General features: G+C 44.4%; 9 protein-coding genes across 9 annotated transcripts in view; 2 read left to right on the top strand and 7 right to left on the bottom strand.

The window, feature by feature from the left end:
* Positions 1-505: 505 nt before the first annotated feature.
* Positions 506-3,043, top strand: AK88_00500 (uncharacterized protein; the record flags this gene model as incomplete). Its single annotated transcript, XM_012478151.1, has 1 exon — positions 506-3,043. One exon carries the CDS (start codon positions 506-508, stop codon positions 3,041-3,043), a length of 2,538 nt encoding a protein of 845 aa, XP_012333574.1.
* Positions 3,044-4,190: 1,147 nt separating this feature from the next.
* AK88_00499 (uncharacterized protein) lies at positions 4,191-7,672 on the bottom strand (the record flags this gene model as incomplete). The annotated part of the gene is made up of 7 exons (XM_012478150.1): positions 4,191-5,728; positions 5,840-6,550; positions 6,722-6,810; positions 6,914-6,970; positions 7,065-7,133; positions 7,386-7,442; positions 7,599-7,672. 7 exons carry the CDS (start codon positions 7,670-7,672, stop codon positions 4,191-4,193), a joined length of 2,595 nt encoding a protein of 864 aa, XP_012333573.1.
* Positions 7,673-8,241: 569 nt separating this feature from the next.
* Positions 8,242-9,916, bottom strand: AK88_00498 (uncharacterized protein; the record flags this gene model as incomplete). Its single annotated transcript, XM_012478149.1, has 6 exons — positions 8,242-8,250; positions 8,417-8,809; positions 8,976-9,041; positions 9,123-9,179; positions 9,395-9,690; positions 9,871-9,916. 6 exons carry the CDS (start codon positions 9,914-9,916, stop codon positions 8,242-8,244), a joined length of 867 nt encoding a protein of 288 aa, XP_012333572.1.
* An 803-nt stretch (positions 9,917-10,719) lies between these two features.
* AK88_00497 (uncharacterized protein) lies at positions 10,720-14,205 on the top strand (the record flags this gene model as incomplete). Its single annotated transcript, XM_012478148.1, has 7 exons — positions 10,720-10,788; positions 11,016-11,085; positions 11,299-11,479; positions 11,664-12,492; positions 12,648-13,809; positions 13,905-13,968; positions 14,172-14,205. 7 exons carry the CDS (start codon positions 10,720-10,722, stop codon positions 14,203-14,205), a joined length of 2,409 nt encoding a protein of 802 aa, XP_012333571.1.
* A 681-nt stretch (positions 14,206-14,886) lies between these two features.
* AK88_00496 (uncharacterized protein) lies at positions 14,887-16,068 on the bottom strand (the record flags this gene model as incomplete). Its single annotated transcript, XM_012478147.1, has 1 exon — positions 14,887-16,068. The coding sequence occupies one exon, from the start codon at positions 16,066-16,068 to the stop codon at positions 14,887-14,889; it is 1,182 nt and encodes a 393-aa protein (XP_012333570.1).
* A 759-nt stretch (positions 16,069-16,827) lies between these two features.
* Positions 16,828-17,313, bottom strand: AK88_00495 (uncharacterized protein; the record flags this gene model as incomplete). Its single annotated transcript, XM_012478146.1, has 1 exon — positions 16,828-17,313. The coding sequence occupies one exon, from the start codon at positions 17,311-17,313 to the stop codon at positions 16,828-16,830; it is 486 nt and encodes a 161-aa protein (XP_012333569.1).
* A 498-nt stretch (positions 17,314-17,811) lies between these two features.
* On the bottom strand, positions 17,812-18,400 carry AK88_00494 (uncharacterized protein; the record flags this gene model as incomplete). Its single annotated transcript, XM_012478145.1, has 3 exons — positions 17,812-17,898; positions 18,065-18,132; positions 18,268-18,400. The coding sequence occupies 3 exons, from the start codon at positions 18,398-18,400 to the stop codon at positions 17,812-17,814; spliced, it is 288 nt and encodes a 95-aa protein (XP_012333568.1).
* Positions 18,401-18,953: 553 nt separating this feature from the next.
* AK88_00493 (uncharacterized protein) lies at positions 18,954-22,353 on the bottom strand (the record flags this gene model as incomplete). Its single annotated transcript, XM_012478144.1, has 4 exons — positions 18,954-19,787; positions 19,944-20,288; positions 20,390-20,408; positions 21,470-22,353. The coding sequence occupies 4 exons, from the start codon at positions 22,351-22,353 to the stop codon at positions 18,954-18,956; spliced, it is 2,082 nt and encodes a 693-aa protein (XP_012333567.1).
* A 1,055-nt stretch (positions 22,354-23,408) lies between these two features.
* AK88_00492 (uncharacterized protein) overlaps positions 23,409-24,429 on the bottom strand; it is a gene marked incomplete at both ends in the record, with an annotated part of 4,150 nt that continues 3,129 nt past the window's right edge. Inside the window, one exon of the mRNA XM_012478143.1 lies at positions 23,409-24,425. Within this exon, the coding sequence (XP_012333566.1) occupies positions 23,409-24,425 (1,017 nt within the window). The remainder of the gene's footprint in view (positions 24,426-24,429) is intronic.

Genomic DNA, 24,429 nt, shown 5'->3' with positions numbered 1-24,429 from the left:
CACTCGAAAAAGAGCATAACTTGCACAACTGCGCAAATGCATAACAGCCCTAAACCGCGGCGCCCCCCCCCCCCCCCCCCACTTTGTTTTTTTTTTTATGGCCTTTTGTTTTCATCCTAGAGAAGTAAAATAGAACACCTGTGTACGGCACACGTGTAACCATACATACATCTGCATCTTCTGAGAAGGCGAAGATATATTACCTACGTGTGAATGTGCTAAGCAGATTTTTGCATGTTAACATTGTGAGAAGTCGATTCTGTGTCCCGCTCCTGGGGGAAGCAGCGGGGGAGGAATGCAGTGACTGAGCTGGGTTAGCGGTAACAGGAGGGACTTTTATACTATATTATATTTGATTGGAGGAGATGCGTTTTTTTTTTTTATATTTTTTTTTTAATGTAGAGCCCGATGCACATGTGAACAGGAGTCACCACGCGTGGCCTCATTGAGCGACGCCCCATCCCCTCGTGAGAACCGCTTTTTCCCCCACAGGACAAGAGCCAAAATGAAGGACGTGAAGCTTCTCCTGGAGAAGCTGCGAATCAACCGAGAAAGGGAGTTTGAACGGGAGGTAAAGATTTTTCTCGAGTTAAAGAAGCTGAGCGATGGCACCCCCAAGGGGGATGACGAAAGCACAGTTGGCATTGAAAAGGACGCAAATGGAGTGAATAGCCGAAACGGAACGAACAGCCCACTCGACGTGAATAGCCCAAACGGAGCGAGCAACTATGTTAGGAAAAAGATAAACAGCCTAAGAAAGAAGACAGTGTTTGAACAGAGCTACTACAGAAACGTTCTAAATTGTTATGACCAGAGTGATCATTACAAGGAGGTGATAAAGTATACTCCATATGACTTCCAAGGGGCACAAGAAACAGACTCGAAAAAAGCAATCACACAAAGTGAAAACCTCCTGATCTTTTATTATGCTTACTTGGTTAGGAAGTACTGCGAACGTAATTTCCTCATGTGTGTCCACAACGACTTTATCCGATCTCTCACTTACACTTGCTTAGAGGAAAATCTTTTTTTAAAATTTGTGTCAATCAATTTGGGTGTACTAGCTAAATGCATAAAGCAAGTGGAGGTGGTTTCAGAAGAGACTGAAAATGAAAACCTGGTCCAGCTGATGAATCGGTGCAGGGGTGTCATGCGAGGTGTGTACAACGAGTTGGCTTCCTTACAGGGGAAGGACAAGACAAATGAGGCGGCGCAGTTGGTGGTAGATGGTGATGATGGTGAAAGTCACCATGTGTGTAGCAGCTTAAAGAAGTACTTCCCCTTTTTGGATGAGCCTTGTGGGAAGGGCATTCAGGAGGGAAGTGCAAATGACGCCCACATGAAAAAGGTGTACGAGATATATGCCTTTGTGTATGTCTTCGCAAGCATTTTCTACGTCACTTCTCTTGCCATTAGTAAGGCTAAGGTGGGGCGATACCTTCCAATCAGGGGGATGCCACACGATTGTGCGGACAGCCGCGTGCAGAGCGACCTGCAGCGATTCGCCATGTACCGCATGTTCATCGAGCAGTATGCCAAGGGAGACTTCATGCAGCTGAACCAAGCCATGTTATACTTCCTATCTAGGGAGAGGCTGTTGACGCAGAAGGAGGGAATGAGCCACACATGCGGAGACATCCTCGAATGTTTGAATGTACTGAGAAATGCTACCGCGTTACAGAGCGAATTTTTTGCTGCTAGCCGTGTGAAGGAAGTTGGTAGCCACCCCACAGATAACCCCCACGTGAATTATATTGGAAGTGGCCCCTCCCCCCGTGTCCCCTTCATCAACCACTTCTTCCACGTCGCCATCGATTTCGACAAGACGATAATAAAAAAAGATTCTTACTCAGCTTTTTTTAAAATATTGGAAAAACATTATTTTAAGGAGAGTGTGAGGACAGGAAAGGAAACTTTAACAGAAGAGGACATAACCTTTTTTAATAATTTCTCTTTAGAAGAAATGAAAAATAAACCTAAACCTACAACACAGGAGAAGATTGAATACATACACAAGTTGGGCCATTGGTTTTCACTCCAGGAGTTAGACATTCTAGAAAATTTAAAAAAGGATCAGGAGAAGAAAGAACAAGTGTATTCAAAATCGTATTACCATTTTTTAAATGAAGTGGACAAGGTACACGTCAACTACTCCATGTTGCTCTCCTACTACGATGTGTTTAAGGATGTGCAGGTAGATGTGCTGAACAGTCTCATCAGTGAGCACTATGAACGTTTTGAACTGAACGAATTTTTTTTGGAAGTCTTTTTACATTTGCTTAATTATAAAATGGAGAACAGGGACTCCTTTTACCTCGACGTGATTACGCTAAATTTGAAGAAGCAAATTTGTCTCTACACGATAAGGAATAATTTGTTGAAGGTGAGAGGCGGGACGTTTGCCCTGTCGCCGCCGCCACCCCCCTCGTCTGCAACGGCGCCAACCGAGGAGGACTACTACCAAACGTTTAAAAAGTACTTCCACGTGTACTACTCCAAGACGCACACGTACGACAAGGGGCAGCGCAAGTATACTGGGGAGTTCGAATACAATCGTCTGAAAATCAAGCACGGTGAGTACCAGCCCGGGGGTGGTAATGACGTGGGGACGATCGAGAAGGTCTCGCTCAGCTCATTATACGACAAAACACTAATTCAAACGAAGGTCTGTTCGCTGCTCCGACACGTTAATCATAAGCTATCGGCCTTCATCGGAGACAGCCTCATTGATTTGGACGCCATGCTGCACGCCGACATCGCCATCCTGATTGGACACAACGAGCTGTTAATCACTTTTTGTGAAAAGCATAACATCATTATTAAGCCCCTTGTGTGTGCAGCGGCCAAGATTGAGATGCTGGCGCGCGCGCGTAACGCCACAAGCGACGTCACCCCCGCCACCAATGGCACCGCGAACAAAAATGTGTCCCCCATCGATCAGCGTGGGGAGGAGCTAAAGGACCTGTACGATGAGAAGGAAAAAGTTATTTACTCCACGGAGAGCTGGCTGGAAATTGGCATTTTTTTCTTCGGCCACGTGTGAAATTATCGCCGCGTCATTCGCTACATGCGTTTCTACATGCTTGCCTTTTTTTTTTTTTTTTTTCATTTTTAAACTGAACACATCTGTGCTCCTATGAGGAGCCCCATCCTCCTGTAACAGCTTCCCGTCCAGCACGGGGCAGCCTAACAGGGCTTCTACCTCTTAAATCGCGTTACAACCATTAGCACCCCCATTTGCATAACGTCACGTTGGCGTAGGGACAAACAATGAAGAAGTCTTTTGCCACGCTTTAATTATACCCCTTTGTTGAATCCTCCCTCCAAAGAGGAGATGACGCGGCGCTGGCAAACATATTTTTATGCCCTCTCCCTGACTACCCCCTTCACCGCTGTTCTCCACAGGCGAAAACAATCAGAGTAACTATGACTTACGTTGTGTGGATCATGTGCTTTCGCAAAATTAAAAAAAATGAATAAAAAGAAGAAATCTCTTAATCATTTTTTCAAAGTTGCGTCACCCTTTTTTTTTTATTTTTTTTTTTTTGTGTCATCATTTTGTTTCAATTCATGTGGGGGGACGGCGGTGAAGTGGACAGTCAGGATCGGTTTTGCCAAATCATCTTGTTTGCGCAGCGTAGAAAGACCCCCTCTTCAATTTCTTCAACACGAGGGGGTGGCCTTCTGTCACATATAACTTGCGTAACGTTTTATATACAACGGTCTTTTTATATCATGTGAGGTATTTTCCCTTTTTTATGGGGCAGGTGTGTGCGTTCCTTCCCTTTTGTAACAGTCACAAGTGCACAAAAGGATAAAATAACATCATGGGAGAAAAAGTTACACGAGGGCATAAAAAGAGAAAAAAAAAAAAAAAAAACGCGTCAATGGTGTACCTTGCAATAAGCTTTATTTATTGTATGCATACAAATGTATGCCTATATGCTCCCTCTATATGCGTGCTACGGTACGTAGGCTTGGGGACCCCCACAAATTTCCCCACATCAAGTGACAAAGCGGCGAATACATTTTCACACGCTGCTGCGAACATACCAGTGAGAACAAAAAAATCCCCATTTTGGGGGAAAAAATTTCGACTAGCCATTTGGAGAATAAAAAAAAAATAAAACTAAAAAAAAAAAATATGAACCATTCAGGCAAATTCGCGCTTTTTTTTTTGTTTGTTCTTTTCAGTCCTGGCGAAAGAGGACGAACTCACTGAAAGGGCTATATGTCCCAGTTTGCTCCTTTTGCTTTAAGTTCGTGAAAATAAGGTATTGCCATATTTCTCTGTACAAGTATTCCGTTTTGTTTTTACATTTGACCCTTTTATTTTGGTCATATCGAAGGTAAATGAGCAATTTTTCGCTGCGAATTAATTTAAATAGGGGGTCCAGATTGTGGCACAGCTTCTGGTTAGTGTTGTAGAGCATGGTCTTGTTCTTCTTGGCGTTATTCACACTGACGTCGCTTTCGTACAGAATTAGATTGTCCTCATCAAGGCCTTGGCTGTTTATCTGGCTGGTTAGGTGACTCCTGAGTGGTTGGGACAGGGAGGGATCATCTGGTGACCCGCTCTGCATTGGTGTGTCCTGCGCGAGCCGCTCGTTCCAGTGCAAGTAATACAAACAAAGCACATTCCAGAAGAGCTTCCTCACCATGTACATGAAAAAAAAGTCGTAAAAGTATTTCCTCTTGAATGTTTCAATTTTGTTTATATCATGCGTTAAATAGTAGATAAAATTTTTTTGCTTTATTTCTTCCTCAGTGTATTTTAAATTCGCGTAACTTATGTAATGATCGGATAGAGTTTCTTCGTCGTTAAGTTGGACATCGGACGGCCCATCGACTGCTTCGTCCATTTCGGACAGGTGTGTACCAGGGGGCCTCTTAAAAGTGTGCATTCGTTTCGCACGCCTTCCCTTACACCCTCTTTTTATGTTCTTATTTCCCCCCTCTGCTTCGCCTTCTTGTCCGCTTATGTGTCCTTCTGCGAAGTTGGGCTTCTCACCCCCTTTGGTGATTTCCTTTTTCATCTGTCCTACTGTTTCGCTTGGCTGATTAGAAGTGATGACTTCGCCATTTGAGACACATTTTTTTTTGTTCTTCAATTGGGGCAGGCTATCACATTGAGGAGTATTTATGCCTGTTGCCTCTTCCCCTTCGTTTAAAGCGAGAGCTTCACCAAGCAGAGATGCCTTTTCATTCCCTTCGATTAGCTGACTAGAAAAAGTCTTGTCCTTGTTGAGCAGTTCATTTTTTTCTTTATCAGCGTCAATGCACATAACAACCTGTGTGGTGCAGGCATTCCCTTGGTTGCTTTTCGCCACCACGGTGCTGTACTCCTCCATCACACGTTCTACCTCTAACACCTTGTCATTGAAGAATGTGTTCAAGTTGTACAAAACGGAGTTCATTATTTCTTCTATATTTTTTTTAACAAATTGAAAATTGGCTAGCTGGTTACTATGTATGTACTTATGTGTTTTTTTTTTTAATTTTTTTTTTTTTTCTTCTTCTTTCTCCCTGTCCCCTTTGTATTTATGTACAACTTGCTCGAGGGTAATCCTGTTCGCGCCTTCTACCTCTTCTTCCATTTTTGCCTGCACATTTTCTTCGCCACTGTTCATGGTTGTCTCTCCTGGGCCATCTCCTCTGCTGTCTTCACTTCGATCCATTTGTTCCCCCTCCTCTGTGTAAATGTCGATCAAGTCGCTCTCTTCTGTGCCTGTCGCGGGAAGGGAGGCATTACCAAGTGGGACACACTTATGTACCCATGTAAGGAGGGTGAAAAGCATGGGGCGCTGCTCCTCCTTATCCTTGTCGGCATTCCCCCTACCTTGGAAGTAGCCCTGGTACTTGTCCACCAGGAAGGACATGTATATCAGCTCATGAAGTTTGTAATAAGTAACAAAGTTGAATGTTGTGAGATGTTTTTTTTTTTTCTCTTTTCCTTTTTGTATGTTATTTAGAACCTGCTGCATTAGGGAGTCGTAGTAGATTTGCTTTTCCCTCTTCTGCTCCTCCAAAGCGAGTCGCTTTGCTTCTGCCGCGGTGGGTTGCTCTTTTTCGTGCTGAGCGGCAGCGCCCTTCCTTCCCATTCCACTTTTGCCTTTTCTTCCCGGCGAAGACTTCTTCATGGTGCCACTACTATTCGTATTCTGGTCGTCGTGGTTGCCTTTTCCCTTTTCAGTTACTTCGACTTGCTTGGAAGACTCCAGCTGTTCATCGTTCTCTTCGCTGTTAGCACGGTTCGCTTCCAACAGATGCTGCACGGCGTTGGGGGCTTCACCATCTCGTGTCTTCACATTGGTGCTGTCCACCTGAACTTTCCCCTCCCGATCTATCGACGTGGCTTCAGTGCAAAAGTTGGACCTGCCCCAAATTTCATCCTCCCACACGTAATTCATTTTTTCATTTCTCTGTTTATTTTTCTTGTCTCTTTGAATTTGTTTTTTTAAATTGTCTTTTTCGATTTGTTCATTTTTTTTTTCCTTCTCCTTTGCCTTTTTGAGTCCTTCTTCGTAGCTTCGTATGTGGCTACGCTTTCCTGTGAGAGGGGGGGAAAAAAGTGTCACGCGTAGAAAAAAGAAGGGGGACGCTTCAGCTAAGGTGCTTTTCTCTCCCCCCTTGGGGATAAATGGAACAGAGAGGGGGAGCGACTCCCCTGTTGGTTTCATTGGGTTTTCCATTTTTTTCGTTTTGTCCACTGCGACATTACCTATGTACACGACGACGGGGACGTAGAAGCATCTGTTCGTTTTTTTGGAGGTCAAGGATATCAGATCGTCGGCGGTGATCTCGCGGGTGCTGCGGGAGAGGCAAGGGGGAGGGGGGGTTCACAGAATGGATTCGCAAAATGCGTTCACACAAAGAGGAGTAACGCAGATGAGTTTATTTCTCGTGGACTTACTCCCTCTCGTTTTTTTTGTTCAGAAAAAACTCCTCGAACATGCATTCTATGGTGTGTCTGCGGGGGGGGGAAGAAGCTCATAAAGTGCACTGGGTAAGGACGGAAGCTGAAATGTGATGAGACGAGATGAGGCAACCTCCACACAGCTTACTCGCTTATCGGGATGTGATTTAAACGGCAATACTGGGCTAAGTCCTTTTCTGTGAACGATGTGCCAAACCTTTTGAGGCAAGGAAAGGTGTGCAGGGGTGAGGAGCGGTGTGCAAATACTCAATCACGTATGTTTTTTTTTTTTTTTTTTTTTTTTTTTTTTTTCCCTTTTTTTTTTTTTTTTTTTTTTTTTTTTTGTCCCACTTGACTTTTCCGATCTGATCGGCTATTGTCACTTACAGGCGACAGCGCATGCACCGTACAAATTGGGAAGACATTTTTATTTTATTTATTTATTTAATATTCTGTCTCTACACCTTACCTTTTGACGACCCGAATGAACTCCTCGCAGTCACTCCTCGTTATTTCGCATTCTGTCCTGAGCGGGTTGAGGAATATATGAAGTGGCATCACTACTCAGTTGCAACAAAAAAAAAAAAATGGGTACGACAATTTGCCCCCGCTTTATCCGTTACAACCAAGTGAGGGGATCACCTCAGTTCCCCCCGCCAAAAAAAAACACATCCACTTTTACGAATCATACTGCACTATTTTTTGTTCCTTTATCCGGGTGTAATCCTTTTCCCTTTTTGTTGTTCCACTCATCATGGGGTGTTTTTTTTTTTTTTTTTCTGTCCCCTTCAAGTGTGTCACACACTCGTTGAGGACGGAAACGCACAGTGGCACATTAAGTGGTACACTACATTAGGCACATCACGTGTACATGTGCCTATGTTAATAATTTAATGGCAATTGGTTAAACTGTTCCCTTTCTCTTATCCAACACTCGTTTGGAAGGACAGAGAAAAAAAAAAAATGGTAATAAAGTATACAGAGGTGTCTTTTCTTCCAATTTAACAAATGCACTCGCAGGTTTGAAAAAAAAAAAAAAAAAAAAAAAAAAGGACACACCTATACGATGGGTCTTCAAAAATGGACAGAAAAAAAAAAGAAAAAAAAAAAAAACAGATTGACAATGGTATACAAATTTAAAGAGAATTTAATATATTTAAAATAACGCACGCTTCGCTTCACTTCGCAGCATACGTCGCGTATATGGCGAAACATAGCATAACAAAAAAAAATAAAAAAGACAAAACGGGGGACAATCCACTCCTGTCTTGACCCCCTAACGGGTGCTTAACTCGCGTCATCTCTTCTTGTCCTACGGGATGGTGCTATTCATTCTGTAGGAAGGGCAGCAAGTGGGAAGGAATGCAGGATGAGTGGCCGAATGGGGCAGTCAACATGGTTGGGTTTGACACATGAAGCGGCCTTACCACCTCGCTGAGTGAACAGCATCTCCCTTGCGAGGTAAGCTTGGCAACTGCCCGCCATACGTTCGCGCCTTACCTCCAGGTTAAGGTAAAAATTCAAGTAGACGCAGTTCTTCGGATTAATGGCCGTTTTCGTATCCGAGTTGCATTTATTAAAAATGTCGCAGGAGAAGCAGGGGAAGTTGCTAAAGTAGTTTTTCTTCTCATTATTATAATAATAAATTATTTCCTCGTCGTTATTATTTTTGTAAATTTTAATTCGCTCCTCATACAGCAAAGTCTTTATTACTCTATATATGTCGTTGTCGGAGAAGTAGCCGATACTGCTGTTGAGGTTTTTTATGTAATTAATGACAGACAGGACATTCGAGTTGTTGTTGTTGTACAAGTAAAAACAAATGTTCTCCCGTATGTAGTCCACCACCTTTTTGTTGAATTCTCCGTCAGTGTAAAAGGAGCCTCCTATGACCTGCACGATGGAATGGGATGGAAATAAAAAACAGTGATAGAGCCAGCAACGTAGTGACGGAGAAAAGGCCAAACGGCGCTGTAGGACTCGTTTTTGTTACTACGAATAGGGTCACTCTTCGGACGGTCAGTTGGACCCCCTCGCATTCACCACTCAATTCGATTACCTTTTCTGAGGCCTCTAAATCGTACAATATGTACATTTTGCGATTTTTCACGTGAATGTTATTTACCTGAAGGGGATAAGAAAACGTGCGCATTTACCTGAACGGTTCATATTTTTTTTTTTTTTTTTGTTTTTCCCTGCCTCTTACCTGCTTTATCAGTTTACACTCGCACAACAGCTTGACGCCCTTCTGAACTTGGTGAATCTGAAAAAAAAAAAAAGGTGGACAGAATAAAAATGAGTGTGTGTGTCTCCTCCCCCGTTACATGCATATGCACAACATGGACGAGATATTTTGAACAGCTAAAAAGGTGTTCTTTATACACAAGCTGTCTCGTTCAGGCAATGTGGCTAGGTGTATATTTTTTTTTTTTTTTCTAAAATTATGACCAGGTCAGGTAAAAAAATAATATATCTTACTAGTAATTTGGTTTGCTTCCTCAGGTCAGCTGTCCAAATTCCATTATTCTGGCTATTTTCCACTTTGGTAAAAATTAAAAAATCAATGTCGCTCAGCTCTTTCAATTTGCTGGTGACTTCTTCACTTCGCATCCTCGTTATGATTGTGTTGTTTTCATTCTTTATCGCACAGGCTCTTGCATTTTCGAGGATGTTGAGCGCGTACACAATGTCACTTCTCCGTAGCTTTACATTTTTTTTCTTTTCATATATTTCTTCCAGATTTTCTATGTTGATGAAGTCTTTGTGGTCTAGTCCTGCATGTGGTGGGGGAACAAATGGAAGGCACGTCGTGAGTATAGCTGTGATCGGGAGTGACATGACTGGTTGGGCACTCAATGAAATGCTCCCTCGCTGAGAACACCCTTGCCTTGCACGCTTGCCCCAACGTGCGCAAATATTATACAACACAACCCCCGCACAGTTGCACACTGTACCTATTTTGTAGATATCCTTGACTAGCTGCCTATTGTTTGCGTTCATTTTTTCCTCCGGTAATGTTGACTTATGGACTTCCTACCAGCTTTCCCCTGGGGGGATCGCAAAAGGGAAAGAGGGCGAGAGGAGGATTGGAAGTTCGACACAGAGTTGTACATTGTGCCATATTTTTTCATTTCTGAATGAGGAAAAAAATCAAATAAAAAAATGAGCAAAATTCTCCTTGTCGGTTAAACGTGGCTCCAAAAAAAAAAAAAAAAAAAAAAAAAAAGGACGAGTTCCACGTGAAAAAGGGAAAACGCCACGGGTGCGAAACGGGAACCGTCATTACTGCTATTAAAAGAACAGTAATGTTGAAAAAAAATTTCACAACACTGTTTACAAATGGTTTTTTTTTTTTTTTCCTTCCTTTTTTCCATTTCCCTCTCTTTGTCAATTAAGTGATACCACGTGGTGTATACATATATTACGATATGTATCACGCGTTTCTCCATTAGTATATATATAGAGGACCCCTCCTTCGAGGCAACTTACACAGATGGCCGATCGTGCGCATTCGCACCAAGTGCCCTTAAAGTGATGAGAAAACATTGAGACGTCGCTTTACCGTTGTTACCATTTTTTCGTGTTCCTTTATCGAGCAAACTGTACTGTGAAAGGAGAGTGCATTTTAGAAAAAGGGGACGGACGAGACGTACACGTAAATTGAACGAAGTGAACGTCGGCTCCCTACAACTACTTGTGAGGACATGAAAAGAGATCACACGGGGAAGAGAGGAACGGGTCCAGACCAGCAGTGAATAATACACTACATCGTCCATGAGTGCCATCCCCCCTTTTACCAAACAATGGATCACGATACCAAGGATGAAAGCAACGTTAATAATTTCCTATCCCAACTGAACACTCTAAACAAGGTACGTCTCTCTTTTGTGGATGGTGTCGCGGTGGGTGTGTCCCACGTAGGCGCACGCTCGAATACGTGAGCGTTGTGACATACCTGTGTCTGTGTGTGGATTCATCAGAGTGGGGATCCTCCTTACAATGGGCGACGTGGTTTGAGTGCCTCGCCATAAAGCGCTTCATAATGGAACCCTCCTTCCGCCATTCACTCTTCACCGTGTACTCCTTCCCCACCGAGCAGATAATAAGCTCCTTCAAGGAGACCTGCAAGATCTCGTCCTACTGCTTCGATAAATGCGTGAGCTATCCAGGTAAGCCGTAAGGAAAAAAAGAACAAAAAAAAATGAAAAAAAATGACTGAACGTATAAAACGCAATGACAGACGTGGCAACGCGTCGCATTCACTAGCGGCGACAAGGGGGACCAATAAGTGGACCATCCCACCGTGTCACACGACCGACGGGGGAAACAACCCTCTCCCCACACGTGACTTTATCTCGCCCCGTCTCTTTACCCCTTCTCAGAAAAAAGCCTGAGCAACACGAATAAAAAGTGCATCTGGAATTGCACACAGAGATATTTAGAGTGCGACTACTTCATAAAAAATCGGTCGAAGGATAATTCGGGGTCGTCAAATATGAACCTACTGGAGGGGGTTATGAACTCGGCCAAGTTGAGAAGAGCGAGCGACAAGTCGAGCTCATTGTAAAGAGGATTATATAAAACGGGGGGGGGATCATGTGAGAAGTGGCTGGCCAAGCACAGTGGAGCGGTGTTGCGGTTATTGGAAGCAACTGGGGGGACGTTTCTCTTCACCGCCCTTTTTGACCGCTCTTTGTGGTGGCCCCTTTTGACCGCCCTTTTTTTTCCAGCCTTGGTGAGGGTTTAGGATGGAGCAGAAGGGCCACTTCAAGGAGCCCTTTCTCTACGTGGAGGTGAAGGACGCGCAGGAGGAAAAGCGTCAACTGTACTTTTGCTTTGTGGATAAATGCTTCGACCACCTTTTGCGACAAAGCGATGAGTACATCCTAGCGACAGTGAAGAGAAACGGGTCGTTGACTTCGTTTTTCTTTTCACATTTGTTAAGTCCAATTAGAAGTTACGACTTGCCGTTCGACCGACCGGAGGAGGAAAAGGAGACACATAGGCAGCGTTCCCGATTCGATAAGCACATTTTTGACCTGTACATAAAATTGGTCAAAATTTACCTGAACAAAGACAGGCGAGAAACGAGTACAATAAAATCGACTTTCATAAAAATTCACGTCTTTATGGATATCATGATGATGTTCCACAGATCCAAAAAGAGAAAAAAGGAAATAAAAAACTTGTTAAAGGAGGCATACAGAGTGAACAAAATTAATTTTTTGAACATAAATAAATATTTGTCCTTCCTGTACGAGGAGGTGAAGGCTGTGAAGGATCAGATCGGACGCTATTCACATAACAAGGGAAATTTACAAAACCTCCTGTACAAAATTAACGAGTTCATAATTGCTGTCCTTTGTTTCGTAAATTTTTTTCACCCTTTTAATTATTTTGACCGTAACGAGAATAAACAAACGAATGATTTGATTCTGCTGAGGTTGATGTTTTATCGTGGTGTGGACGTGGGCTCCTTTTCTCTGTCCACTTCAGCCCCGGAGATTCTCAAGCGCGAGGAGGGCTCCACGGGCAGTTCCTTCCTCCACTTGGTGGTGCACACCTACTTCGACATGGTACGCGAAGAGGGAGTGCGTCACGGCCTTTGACTTGGCACTGCGTTACAAACATGAGACGACGTCGCCCTCGCGAGCACAGTAACCCACGACAACATCACCCACGCGAGCAATTCACCCCTTCACTGATTTTCCTTCCCCCCTCGCCTCTTCAGATTCACCACGTATATGAAGACACGCTGAAGGAGCGCGCGCGGAAGGACCTACTCTACCTGCGGCACCTGTTCGCACAAGTACTAACCATGATGGTGAAGTACCTCCTCCTGTACGGAAACGAAAAGAACAAGCTCATAGTCGTCTCCATCATCATCGATATGCTAAAACAAACAAGTGAAAAAATGAACCTTTTGTATTTTTTACGAAACGACATGCAAATGTGCAACTGGAGATTTCTTCACACATTTGTCCTGAAGGATAAACTCGATGTGGACTTTTATTTTTACCTGAACGAAGTTTTAAAAGTGAATCACAAAAAGGCAGTGAATAAAATGTGTGAAATGAAATATCAACACGAGATCGAGCGGGTCATGGAGATCACCAACGTGAACGACGTCGGTGCTGTGCTCAAGGTGCTAAGGAGGAACAACTTTGACTTTTGTAAAGCCGTGGAGGAGGTCCTGGCCACGGGGGTTGCACCCGCAACGGGCAGCGACGGTCCAAGCGATGGTCGGAGCGGTGATGGTCGAAGCGCAGACGGCATAAGTGGGGACGGCGTAAGCGGGGATGATGCAAGTGCAGATGATGGACGTAGCGACGCGCACCGTAGCCATGGTGGAAGCAGCCTTGGGCGCCGCGCCAACAACGTGGAGGTGGACCGCTTCCAACACACCAAACCACGCGCAGCTGCAAAGGGCAGGCAGAGGAATATCCTCGACGTGCTGCGCGAACGCACACGGGTGGAAAAGCCCCACAAAAGGAAAAGCAGCAAAGGGAGATATACCAATGATAACCTGGGGGAAGAAAATAAAAATAAAATTTTCGACCTACTGGATAGGTCGAGCAGTTGTGATGACTCTTCGGGGGATGGCTCGCTGGGAAAACTTGAGAATGATGTGTTGCCCTACACGTCGTACAGGAGGAGTCGTGAAGACGGCAGCGCCGGCAGTGATGGGGGTCTCCCACGTGGTGTTGCTAATCGTCCGGGTGGTGCTGATCGTCGCGGTGTTGCTGGGCGAGGCGGTGCTGCTAACTCGCGCGGGCGTGGCAAGCGAGGAGAAGGAATGTTTAGCCGAGGCAGACCACCCCGGCAGCAACATGGCACTAGGACTCCTGACGGTGAAGACGGCGCGCCAAAGGGCGATGGGTGTTCCGACGGAGGTAAAAAAAAAAAAGCTCTCCTTCTTCATCACACGCGCCGGTTTTTGTGTGCCTTATACAAATGACCCTTTTCTCCCTTCCTTCCTCCCCCGTAGCAAACAGGAGCAAGCGGTATTACATGAAGAAGACGACCAACAAGGGAAAGTCCCACAGGCGCCAGTAAGAAAGGAGAAGAAATGGAAGAGGGGCCGCGGTTTCCTAATTAGACCGTTGAATTGTGTAGCTTGTCGGGAGAGCGCCATCATAGCCCCAATCAGATCCACCCCGTGATCCTCACTTCCATCCTCATTTGAAAGACCCACCACTCACGTTCCTTTCCCCCCCCCCCCCCCCCCCCCCCCCCCCCCCCCCCCCTCGCACAGATACGACAGGAAGATGAGCCGAGGAATGCTGTGACCAGCAAAGTTGCATTAACATGTCTAGCCATTTTATATATTTTTTTAATTTTGCAAAAAAAAAAAAAAAAAAAAAAAAAAAAAAAAAGACAAAAATGTTTAAAACATCTTTTCATTGTAGCACATTGCCGTTTTTTCATTTCTGCTTCCTTCGCATGAAGAGTGGGTCAGCAGAAGGGGGGAAAGGGAGAATGTGTTGAAAGTGATTAATTTTGAATTAGTTGTGACTTTTTTCGTGGGGCAGTATGTCCTGAATGTGGGCACCTGTTTTGTCCTGTTTTCTTTTAGCGGAGCGACATCAGTAGGAGGCAGACTCTCCCTATGGAGCGTAGCCTCTCCCGGTCGATTCACGCTTTCTGTGATGGACGAAGTGAAACAGAGACAGGGTACCCCCTGTGGGTGCATTTCACCGTTTCGAATGGGGCACATTCCCTGGGCAGTTATTCCATGCGACGCTATGTTACTGCGTTGTAAAGTCGATAAAAAAAAAAAAAAATTCTTCAAATTTGCTCCAAACCGAGCCAACCGTTTCTGTGTGTACACAATATGTGTTGGAGGTAGGTAGGCAAAAAGGATAAGACACGGTGGAGTAATCAGCTTCGTGTGAAGTGTGTGCATGTATATTGCATGAGCCCAATCGATATATGCACGCAAAAGGGGGTAGTGTGAGGAGTCGTTGACATCACTCCTGCGCGGGAGTGTCTCCAGTGCGTAACAAGTTAATATGCCTCTTGAAGGTGATGTTGTTTTGACTGAGCTGCTCATTCTCTGTGAGTAAAATTTCGTAGGACGTTTGTATCTTCTGCAGTTCACGTTGATGCTTCTCCGTTATGTCCATGTAGTAGTTAATAAATTTTAGCAGTAGGATCCTCTCCTCGTAAAGGTCTTCAATTTCGTTATACAGCTTCACCGTGTCATTGCTCTCTAGCAGTTTTTTGCATTTGCCCATCATGCGTTCTTTATTTTTCTCCCCCCATTTATTATCTTCTCGTAACGTTTTATTTATTAAATCGAAATTTTCTTTGAAGAAAGAATTTTCATTCCTGTCATGGCAGGTTGAGGGGACATCCCATTCACTCGGCACTTGACCTTCCACCTGACTCGCTGAGCTGGTGAGGCAACCTCTTAGCAGCCTTGCCTTGGCGCTTTTAACTTTTCTTCCCGCATCGACCCCGTCTGAGCTTCCCCATTTTGCACTTGTTACCCGGTCGGCCGCTTCCGCCGCCGCCGCCGCACCCACGTCTGCTTCCTCGGAGTAGGTGATGTTGCTCGTTCTCTTCAAGAGCGACTTGGAAGTTTTAATAAAAGCATTCGATACTTTGTCGTAGCTTCTGTGAATGTATGACTGCAACATGGTTGTGTTAAGCGTCATGTTGTTGCTGCTGCTGTTTTTTTTTTTTTTTTTTTTCTCTTTGTCTAGCTCCTCTTTTTTTACAGATTCGCTAGTGGAGCTGTGCCGGGGGGACACAAAATTGTTGTCGTCGCTTTCGTACAGCTTGTGAAATTCGACGTCTCGCTGGGTGGTGATGGTCTCACTCTTCCCTTGGCTCTTCTTGTGGTCGGTCAGCTGGTCATCCGTCAGGCTGCTCTCCCTTTTGTGGTTTCCCTCCCTGATGTCGTCCCCCCAATGGGTACTTCCCTTCCGCCCTTTTTGTGTCTGCTGAGCTTGCGCGTCCTCAACGGTGGCACCCTCAACCGTATCGACGTCCGTGTGCATCTCCCCCACTTGTAGTGCGACTCCCTTTTCGGTCGTTGTCACTTCCTCCCCCTCTTCACTGTGTGCACCACCCCCCGTTTTCAGCGTTGCGTCAGGGACGCAGTTGTTCTCGTTGCTTAGCCCCCGTTTAATATTTGTCGAGTCCATTTTTTTTCTCAAGCATGAACGGCGGCGAGCAGGCAACGGTGTTGCAACTGCAGAGGAACAATTTAATAACGAGGGAAACACTCGAACAAGGCTGGAACATAAAAAGTTGTCCTCCCAAAAAAAAAAAAAAAAAAAAAAAAAAAAAAAAAAAAAAAAAAAAAACAAGTATGCCTACTTTGCGTACAATTAAAACAAAAAGAGTGACACGTGGTACAAATCCAAAATAACAACGGAAATTAAAAGTCTGCGAAAAAAATTGAGGAGCACTGTGTTGCCAATTGCAAGCACAAGTCAGGCAGGCAGGAAAAGCCCTGCTGTGCGCACAAATCAGATACGACGACATGCGACGTGGTGTGGTATGCACTGTTGGGTAAATGTGTTTTGCCCTCCTGCACGCTTAAAAAGGAAATTACATGCTTGTTAAAAAAAAAAAAAAAAAAAAAAAAGTGGTTAAAAAAAGTGCGGCACACGGGGAAATTACACAATTGGTGTATTCCCCTTCTATCCCCAATTGGTATTTTTTTTATTTTATTTTTTTTCATTTTCAAAACGGGCGTAACGTGGAACTCAAGAGACACTTTTTATTTTCCCTTTTAAGGATTACAATGCAGAGTTTGTAAAAAGGGGGAAGGTGCGGAGGTTCATTAAGGATGGGTTAAAAAAAAAAAAAAAAAAAAAAAAAACTACAACGGGCCGCGTTGTAGCGTACAAGTCTGTGACGTACGACGCGGTGCTGCGCCGCTCCTCTCTGCGCGCGCCTCACAGCGCTAACCGGTGGCCGTAAAAAAAGTAGCCACAGGTCACGCCCAAAATGATACTTAAAAATATGTACACGTTGAAAGTCATAACGATAAGCATCAGCGCAAAGTCAATTGTGTAATTAAGAAAAGACAACCACCCATACATGGCACTTTTGCATGAAAAGATTATGCTTAACATGCCCATCTGGGTCTTCAATTCATTTGAATGTTCCTTAAAAGCTTTTTTCTTCAACACTTTAACATACACAGATAGGAAGCCCAACAAAATGCACACAATGTTGCAGAGGATAAATTCGTACTCATTCTTCACTTGCAAAAAATCAAATAAAAATTTTATATTTATATCGTTTGAAAAATACATAGGCAATGGATTGCCATCTTTGCTTTTGCCGCTATTGCAACATTTGCTTTCAATTTGTCTCGACAGGAGGGCATAAACAAGGGGAAGAATGAGACACCACGTGTTGTGTGTTTTCATCTTCATTTTCACGTTTGATTAAAGTTGCGTTTGTTCCTCTTTTGTGTGTATTCTTCACGGATAGGTGATTCTTCTCCGCGGTGTCTACCTGTTTAGAAGGGTTAATCTGTTTTGTTGTCTTGATTATGCTTAACTGCGTAGGGTCCGTGATGACGGGAGGGGAATGCTGTAGGCGTTTTTTTTTTTTTTTTGTTTTTTTTGTTCTGAGTGCAAAACTAGCTGACCTGTTCAGGTAATATATTATATTTGAGCAACGTGCTTTAGTTTTACTTATTCGACAAATGTAATTGTGCAGTTGGGAGAAGCATCCCCTGGGGTTGCCATAAAATACTTGTGTAGATTCGCTGTCACCACTTGAACGGGTGTTCTCTTCATGGGTTGTTTTTCTTAGAAGGGTATCCCTTTTGACACGCACAAAATGTGTGAACTTTTTTTTTTTGACTAGCTAATTTGATTGGCTACTTTGGCTCCTTATTTTGGCTAGTTGCCTGTCCAATCTATTAATTAATTCGAGAGATCAACTTCGCTCTTGGGGATGAGACCATTCTCCCGAGCGATCCTAATTTTATCGTACAGTTGTTTGCGTTGTTTCTTCGAAAGTGGGTGAAAAAAAAAAAAAATAATATATATACATTTATGAAGATATGGTCTGTTGTTAGCAGGCGTTACATGGGAACGACTGCAGTGGCATTCACACTTCTCAATTCCTTGCGGAATGCATCCAACATCGCTGTGTTCATGCTTCACTCGCACTTACTTCCTTCCTCACGTAGTGCTTGTACGAGTAATGTACCGCGTCGTTCCACATGTGAAAGAAGGAGTATCCTGCGGGGGGAGAAGGGCGTGCATGAGGGGGGACTCGCTTTATATACTTATTGTTGTTACATTAAGGCCGCAACATCATCACAGCTACATTATAACAAATATGTTATCGCTGCTCATTAGAATTGCAAATCTAACCCAGATATATGGTCACGCCCACGAGGGAATACGCCGTAGTGGTATGCAGAAAGGTGTACAGCTTTTCCTTCTTCACGTAAAAGGCGTAGTAGTTCAGTTTAAAAAATTTGAAGAACTCGAACTTCACCCCCATAGTATGCGCCACGTGTGCTACGCCGTATGGGCCTCTAGGCAAATAGGAGAGGGGGAGTTTATACACAAGTGTTCCTCTCGGCGTTTCTCTGCATTCGCATCGTGCGGTCAGTGTGATTGAGATTGCGATTGGGATGCCTTAGGGTTCGAGATTCAGATTGGGATCGTGATTTCACATTGTAGCTTTTTTTTTTTTTTCGTGGGATGCCAACTGTAAGCAGTTGCTGCAACAGTTGCGACTTCTTCAGCGGGTAAATTTCGCGCAAGGGTATTTCCCCCTCCGGGGAGGGTTCATTCGGTTAGGGGCGCGGTGCGACGCATACATAATTGCACCCCAGGAGGGGGGGAAAAAAAAAAAAGGGGGAAGCGCATTGCGCTGGCGAAAAGTATAATAAATGGAGCGGAAAAAAAAAACAAGCACGCAATTGTATAAATACTTGTCGTTAACGCAAATGGTTACACGGTTGAAGTTATGACACGATGGCGCTTGTAGCACCCTTGCGGGAGGAGACGCATAGTTCGGCGGGACGGCCACACAATGTTGTGGCGTCTTGCTAATACGTGTGCGGGACGTTCGGGTCAGGGTAAAATCGGTAGCATTCGGTAAGTCCCCTCCGATGTAAAGTATTAGGTTGGTGCTCCACTAGATCATAAATCTGTTCCGCCAAAGGGGCAGTACCCGATTCATTAAACTTAATAAAATTCAACTCCTTCTCGTACAGCCACCGATTTGCCCATAGGTCCAAAATCTGCAAAGGCTTCTTCCGTTCATCTTTCACTTGTTCCTTTGTGTCAATTATAATGTCTTCAATTTTGAGAATGGTAAGCCAGTGTTTGATTCGAAGGAACCTACTTGACCTCCTGACCTTTTTATAGCGAAAGCTTAAAATTTCTTTACTTAAGGTTATTTGCTCTATAGTGGCTTTCACTCTGCAGTAGGGCACTGTGGGCTTTCCAATGATGGTAAAATCTTTTGACCCCACGAGGAGGACTGTGCCGAAGTATACCACATCTCCTGCTTTCCTGCGATGCATTTTTTCAGTCTGTACAATATCACCAATGGTTACCTTGTGTTCGTTTATAAAATTGGACTTAAAAATGCAAAACAGATTTTCTTTTCCTTTTTTGAGGAGGTGCTGGACTTCTTGGGGTGGTACCTCGTGGTAGGTCAATTCGAGTGTGGAGGCACCTTGCGGGACGGGATCAACCTCATAGGGGTGATTCATTTGATCTGGTTCGTCCAGCTTACCTACCTCCGCCTTCGCATTGCGCACGCGAGCCGGGTTACCATTTTTGGCCTTCCTTCCCCTGTTCAGTGTGCCATTCCTTTTTCCACTTTGCGGGGTGACCACCACATTGGGAACTGCTCCTTCGCGGTTATCACTCACCTGAGGGGGGGAAAAAAAAATCACACGACAGGTACGTAATTGTGTACGCCTACATACACGCAAGTGGGCGCCACTTCCGAATTCTTATCACGCCCCTGTGTGGCTCTCTTTCCCCGTCCATGTAAACATACACACAACTACTTGTTGTGTAAGTACCTGTTTCATGTGTGCCCCCCGGGAGGTATCCTCCCGCTGAGGGGAGACATAGCTGCTCTCCTCAGGACAGACTCCTTCCTTGCGTGTAAAACGAGTGTAGGGTAAATTCTTGTGTAAAATAAAAATGCATGAACTTTTGTTCATGGGGAGAAGGCAATGCAAATTCTTCCACTTCCTAGCTATGGTCACTTTTTTCCTGTAATTTTTTGTTGTGCTTCTCCATCGTATCTTTAAATCCTTGTAGGTTATGAAATTGTTGAGGTTTTTTTTTTTTTCTTCATTTGGGTGTACTGGGTAGAGGGGCGGGTTGATTTTCCTCTTCCGGTGCTTCCCCAGCATCAGTTCCTGTGGAGAGGGGGGGGTGCGTGAGCGTTAATATGTGTGCATGGGCTAACCCAAGCGCGGTGTTTTTTTTTTTTTTTTTTTTTTTTTTTTTTCCAACATACTATTTTGTGCCCCTCCTGTCTGCGGCAGGGGTAGTAGGTCATGCATCGACTCGCTGAAGGTTACGGGGTCGGGGGTGGCAATGTACACGAGCATTCACATGGTCGCATGTTACACGTGACACGCTGGACGTCGCACGTTGGACAGGTCCAATGCGTCAGGCCAACTGCCACAGGACAGTTGCACGGGATACAACACTACACTTACTTGTGCAACCCTCAACCCTGGGGGAGATGCCAAAATGTGCACCACCCAACCACAGCATGTCCCACTGTCGACCAGCCAACCCGAGGAGGGTTCCCCGGGCGCGGTCCATCCTCAAACGTCTCAACACACAGATGCTATTTTTATGCTAAGCCTTCCTTTCCCTCCCTGTAAGGAGAAAGGACTCCCAATTAAAACAAATAAAAAAAAAAAAAATACACAAAACAATTTTGAACCATGTCAATAAGGGAAGAAGGTGTGGAGTTGCTTCCCAGTTGTGCCCTGATGTGCTGTGGTACGTGCCTTCGAATGCATTTCTTGCGTGGAGGCCGATCCTTTGGAGAAATGCGTGTGGGGCGGGCGGCATCACTTATGTGTAGTCCCGGTTAGCAACAAAAAAAAAAAAAAAAAAAAAAAAAAAAAAAAAAAAAAAAAAAAAAATTGGTTCCGCGCTGGGACACATTGTGGAACCCTCCAGCTGTGGCTAACTTCTCTTCTAAAACACGTCACACGTTCGAGCCTCTCCCCAGGATGGAGAAAAAGTTGAGGGCAGAAAAGGTGATACAAAAACAGAGGTGGGGCACGACTGCTCCGGGTAGGTGGCCCCCCCATCGCACAAGCCATTGCACTGTTGCGTTGGAACGAAAAAAAAAAAAAAAAAAAAAAAAAAAACTTCACAATGCACACGATTGTGTAAAGATACACATTTTTGCGACATCGTAGGTTGCTTCACTTTCCTCTTGTAGCGCTTTTCCCCGGGACGTGACTCCGCCTCGTTGCGTTCAGCTATATATGACGGTAAAGGAGATTTACGTGGGCAAACCCAGTCAACCGCTTAAGCGCCCCGCTTTGCCAGGCCCGCGCGCAAGCGCCTGTACTCGTTGGCCGCCCGCTCCATGCGAATGAGACCCCGCATGTCATCCTCGTAGTGCGCATTCTTAACGAAGAAGTCGTTGTCCAGTTGGGCTCCACCAAAGGGGTACTGCTTGCTACCCCCCGTGCCGTGCAGCTCCTTGACCATCTCAAGGGACTCGAGGATGAAAGGCTTGAGTGTGTCCAGTGTGTCTCTCTCGTACTGGTCGCTGGAAGAGTGCATCACAGTTCCAATCGAGTTTATGTGAATCATATTTTGAGGAGTGGACAACTGAAAGGGGTTGCTCACTTGTACGTTCGAATACTTATTACGAAAATTCTGTATGCACGACTTCCTTTTATAATCATACGACAAAAAGGTATAAAAGTTGTGACAAAAAATTTCAAACGTTAATTTAATATTATTGTCACTGCGGTACCTGTATATATATGCGGACTCAATTTCGTTAAGACATTTCATCATGCACTTTAATTTTTCTTTGTCTTCCTCCACTCTGTTATTTAAAAATTGGTCATAACTGGAGGGGTTGTAAATATTACTAACGATGTTGTTCATATTTTGAATGAAATGATAATTTTTTTCTTCTTCCTCTCCCAATTGAAGAATTCCTTTTTTTCTCTCCACGGGTATTATGTGAAACCTGACCCTCACGAAGTTGTCGTATTTTAATGCATACTTAATGTCGCTGGTGTATACAAAGTCGCAGTTACCACTCGCACCTATGGCTCCGTTCCCCTCATTTATCCGCCTGAACACGTCATACAGGATGGCAATTTTTTTTATTACATTTTTGTCCACGGTGTCTTCTTTCACCTCATCGAACATCCCCTGACTCTTCAACCTGCCCAGTAGCCGTTGCAGCCGGGCCTCTTCGCTCTGTTCTCTCATGTCGACTGATGGAGCAGCGGTGAGGCGGTTTGCCAGTTACGTTGGTTGGCAGCTACACCGCTTAACCGCTGTGTTGCTGTATCTTCTTCCCGCGGGGTGCCACAAGAGAGAATGCCCCGCTTTTTCTGCACAAGTGACAGCGTACCGCAAAAATGGGAAAAGACAAAACGCGGGAAAAAAAAACGCACATGCGAGGGTGACTAAACAACAAGCGACCCATTGAGAAGCAGAGATACTTTGTTCTGCTTCATTATGTTTTACGTAATGTGTTTTTTTTCGTTTCGCTGCATTATACGATTTACTCTTTTTTTTTTTTTTTTTTTTTTTTTTTAACGGTCACCGTTCAGCTGCTTGCCTGCACGCAGGTGTGCACCTCCTCCCACATGTTCGCGCGGCATACGAGAAAGAAATGGACAACAGGGGACGGTGTGCGGGGGGAACGCAGTTGGGCCAGACTGTCCTACCTAACTTGTGGTGCAACCGGGGCGCATGTCCTTCGGCGGAACACTCATGGTGATGTGTTTTACATGTGTGTTGGTGACCTCCGCTGTTACGCCACAGAATGGACTGCTTAAATTTTTGTTCATAAAAAATAGGTTAGTGAGCAATGTGCTACATTTTTTTTTTTTTTTTTTTTTTTTTTTTGTGTTTCTGCTCCAAAAGGAGGAAGTTGGTGGGGGGACAAATGTGGAGGGGCTCCTCCTTCAGAAGAAATTTGCGGCGGGACTCAAATGGGTAATTCATCGCGCACACAGCGGAGCGCAAAAAAAAAAAGGACAAACTTGAAAAAAAAAAAAAAAACAAAACTTTTAAAATGTCATTAAATTACAAACGCGTGGGGAGTGGCGACAGATTAACCTGTGACAACAAAAAAAAAAAAAAAAAAAAAAAAATGCATACCAGCACACGCGCTATGTGATGGGTATACAGCGAGCGTAGCTTCTTCAAAGTGAACAGTTGGCGGAGTGTTTGGTAAACCGCCTTTTTTTTAAGTGCTCTCCCGGGCATGTCATACAAAGAGAGGGCACAACATTACACGTAGTGCACGCAGCATCCTAGAGAGAAAACATTTTGTCTAGCTCGTTCACCATCTCGTTCATCATCCGGTCCACGTTGTCCTTTGCTGCTGTGTCGTTTTCTCCCCCCTCGTTGCAGGGCACCGCCAGCTTCAGCTTAAAATTGCGGTCAATGTGCTTTCCATTTTTTTTGAAGTGTAAATAAGCTCGAATAGCCTCGCTGCGATGAGTGAAGGAGAAGTGACCGACCCTTCTTTCACTCTGAGTCTGTTCCTCATTCTTGTTTAAGGAATACTGTTGAAAATTAAAATCGAGGAAGAACTTTAAAAATTCCTTTTGGTCTATGCACCTTTGCAGCAGGTCAACGTTGTGGGGATAGTTGTTCAGGTAAATTTCAATTACTCGATCCCTTTGTTCTGCCTCCTCCCCTTCCTCACGAACGTATGTGTGGTGATTTGTCTGACCAGACTGCTGTACAGAGGAATGCGTTCGCACAAAATCTTCATTTTGCGTTTTCATGTTTTGTAAATGGTTTCGTTCCATACGTGCTGCTCTCCTCTGTTGCGCATTTTTTTTTTTACGGCTGTTTTTCCCATTGCGGTAACTGCTGGCAGTGGGATCACCAGCCATTTCATCCTGTTGCCATTCTGCCTCATTGACTTTCCATTTCTTCTTTCCTTCCCCCTTGGCCATGTCCCTCTCTCGTGCTTCTAATTTTCTTTTGAAGAATAATTTCTCCTTTTGTGCTGCATCCAGTTTAGTCTTGTCCAGGTGGCGGTTCAGACTTAGGTTATTACTCCCTGTGGCATGTTTTTTTATTTTCGTCTTCTGCTGTGAAACGTATTGGTTATACTTATTCCTTAATTGTTCATTCATTAAAAATTCGTATGCACATTTGAGGGTGTTGAATTTGTCGCTGTGTGATGCAGTTGAAGTACTCCTTTCTGTTTCATTCTCTTTTGTACCACTTCCCTTGGAGCCTCCCTCCGCCTTATCGGGGTGCAAAACGAGCGCACATTTTAGGTACCTCTTTCTTATTAAATTTTTTATGTTGTCCTTT

This window comes from Plasmodium fragile (assembly GCF_000956335.1).
Source record: "Plasmodium fragile strain nilgiri unplaced genomic scaffold supercont1.4, whole genome shotgun sequence".
Classification (NCBI taxonomy): domain Eukaryota; phylum Apicomplexa; class Aconoidasida; order Haemosporida; family Plasmodiidae; genus Plasmodium; species Plasmodium fragile.
Note: the sequence above shows the minus strand (reverse complement) of the source record. Positions and strands in the feature narration are given on the sequence as shown.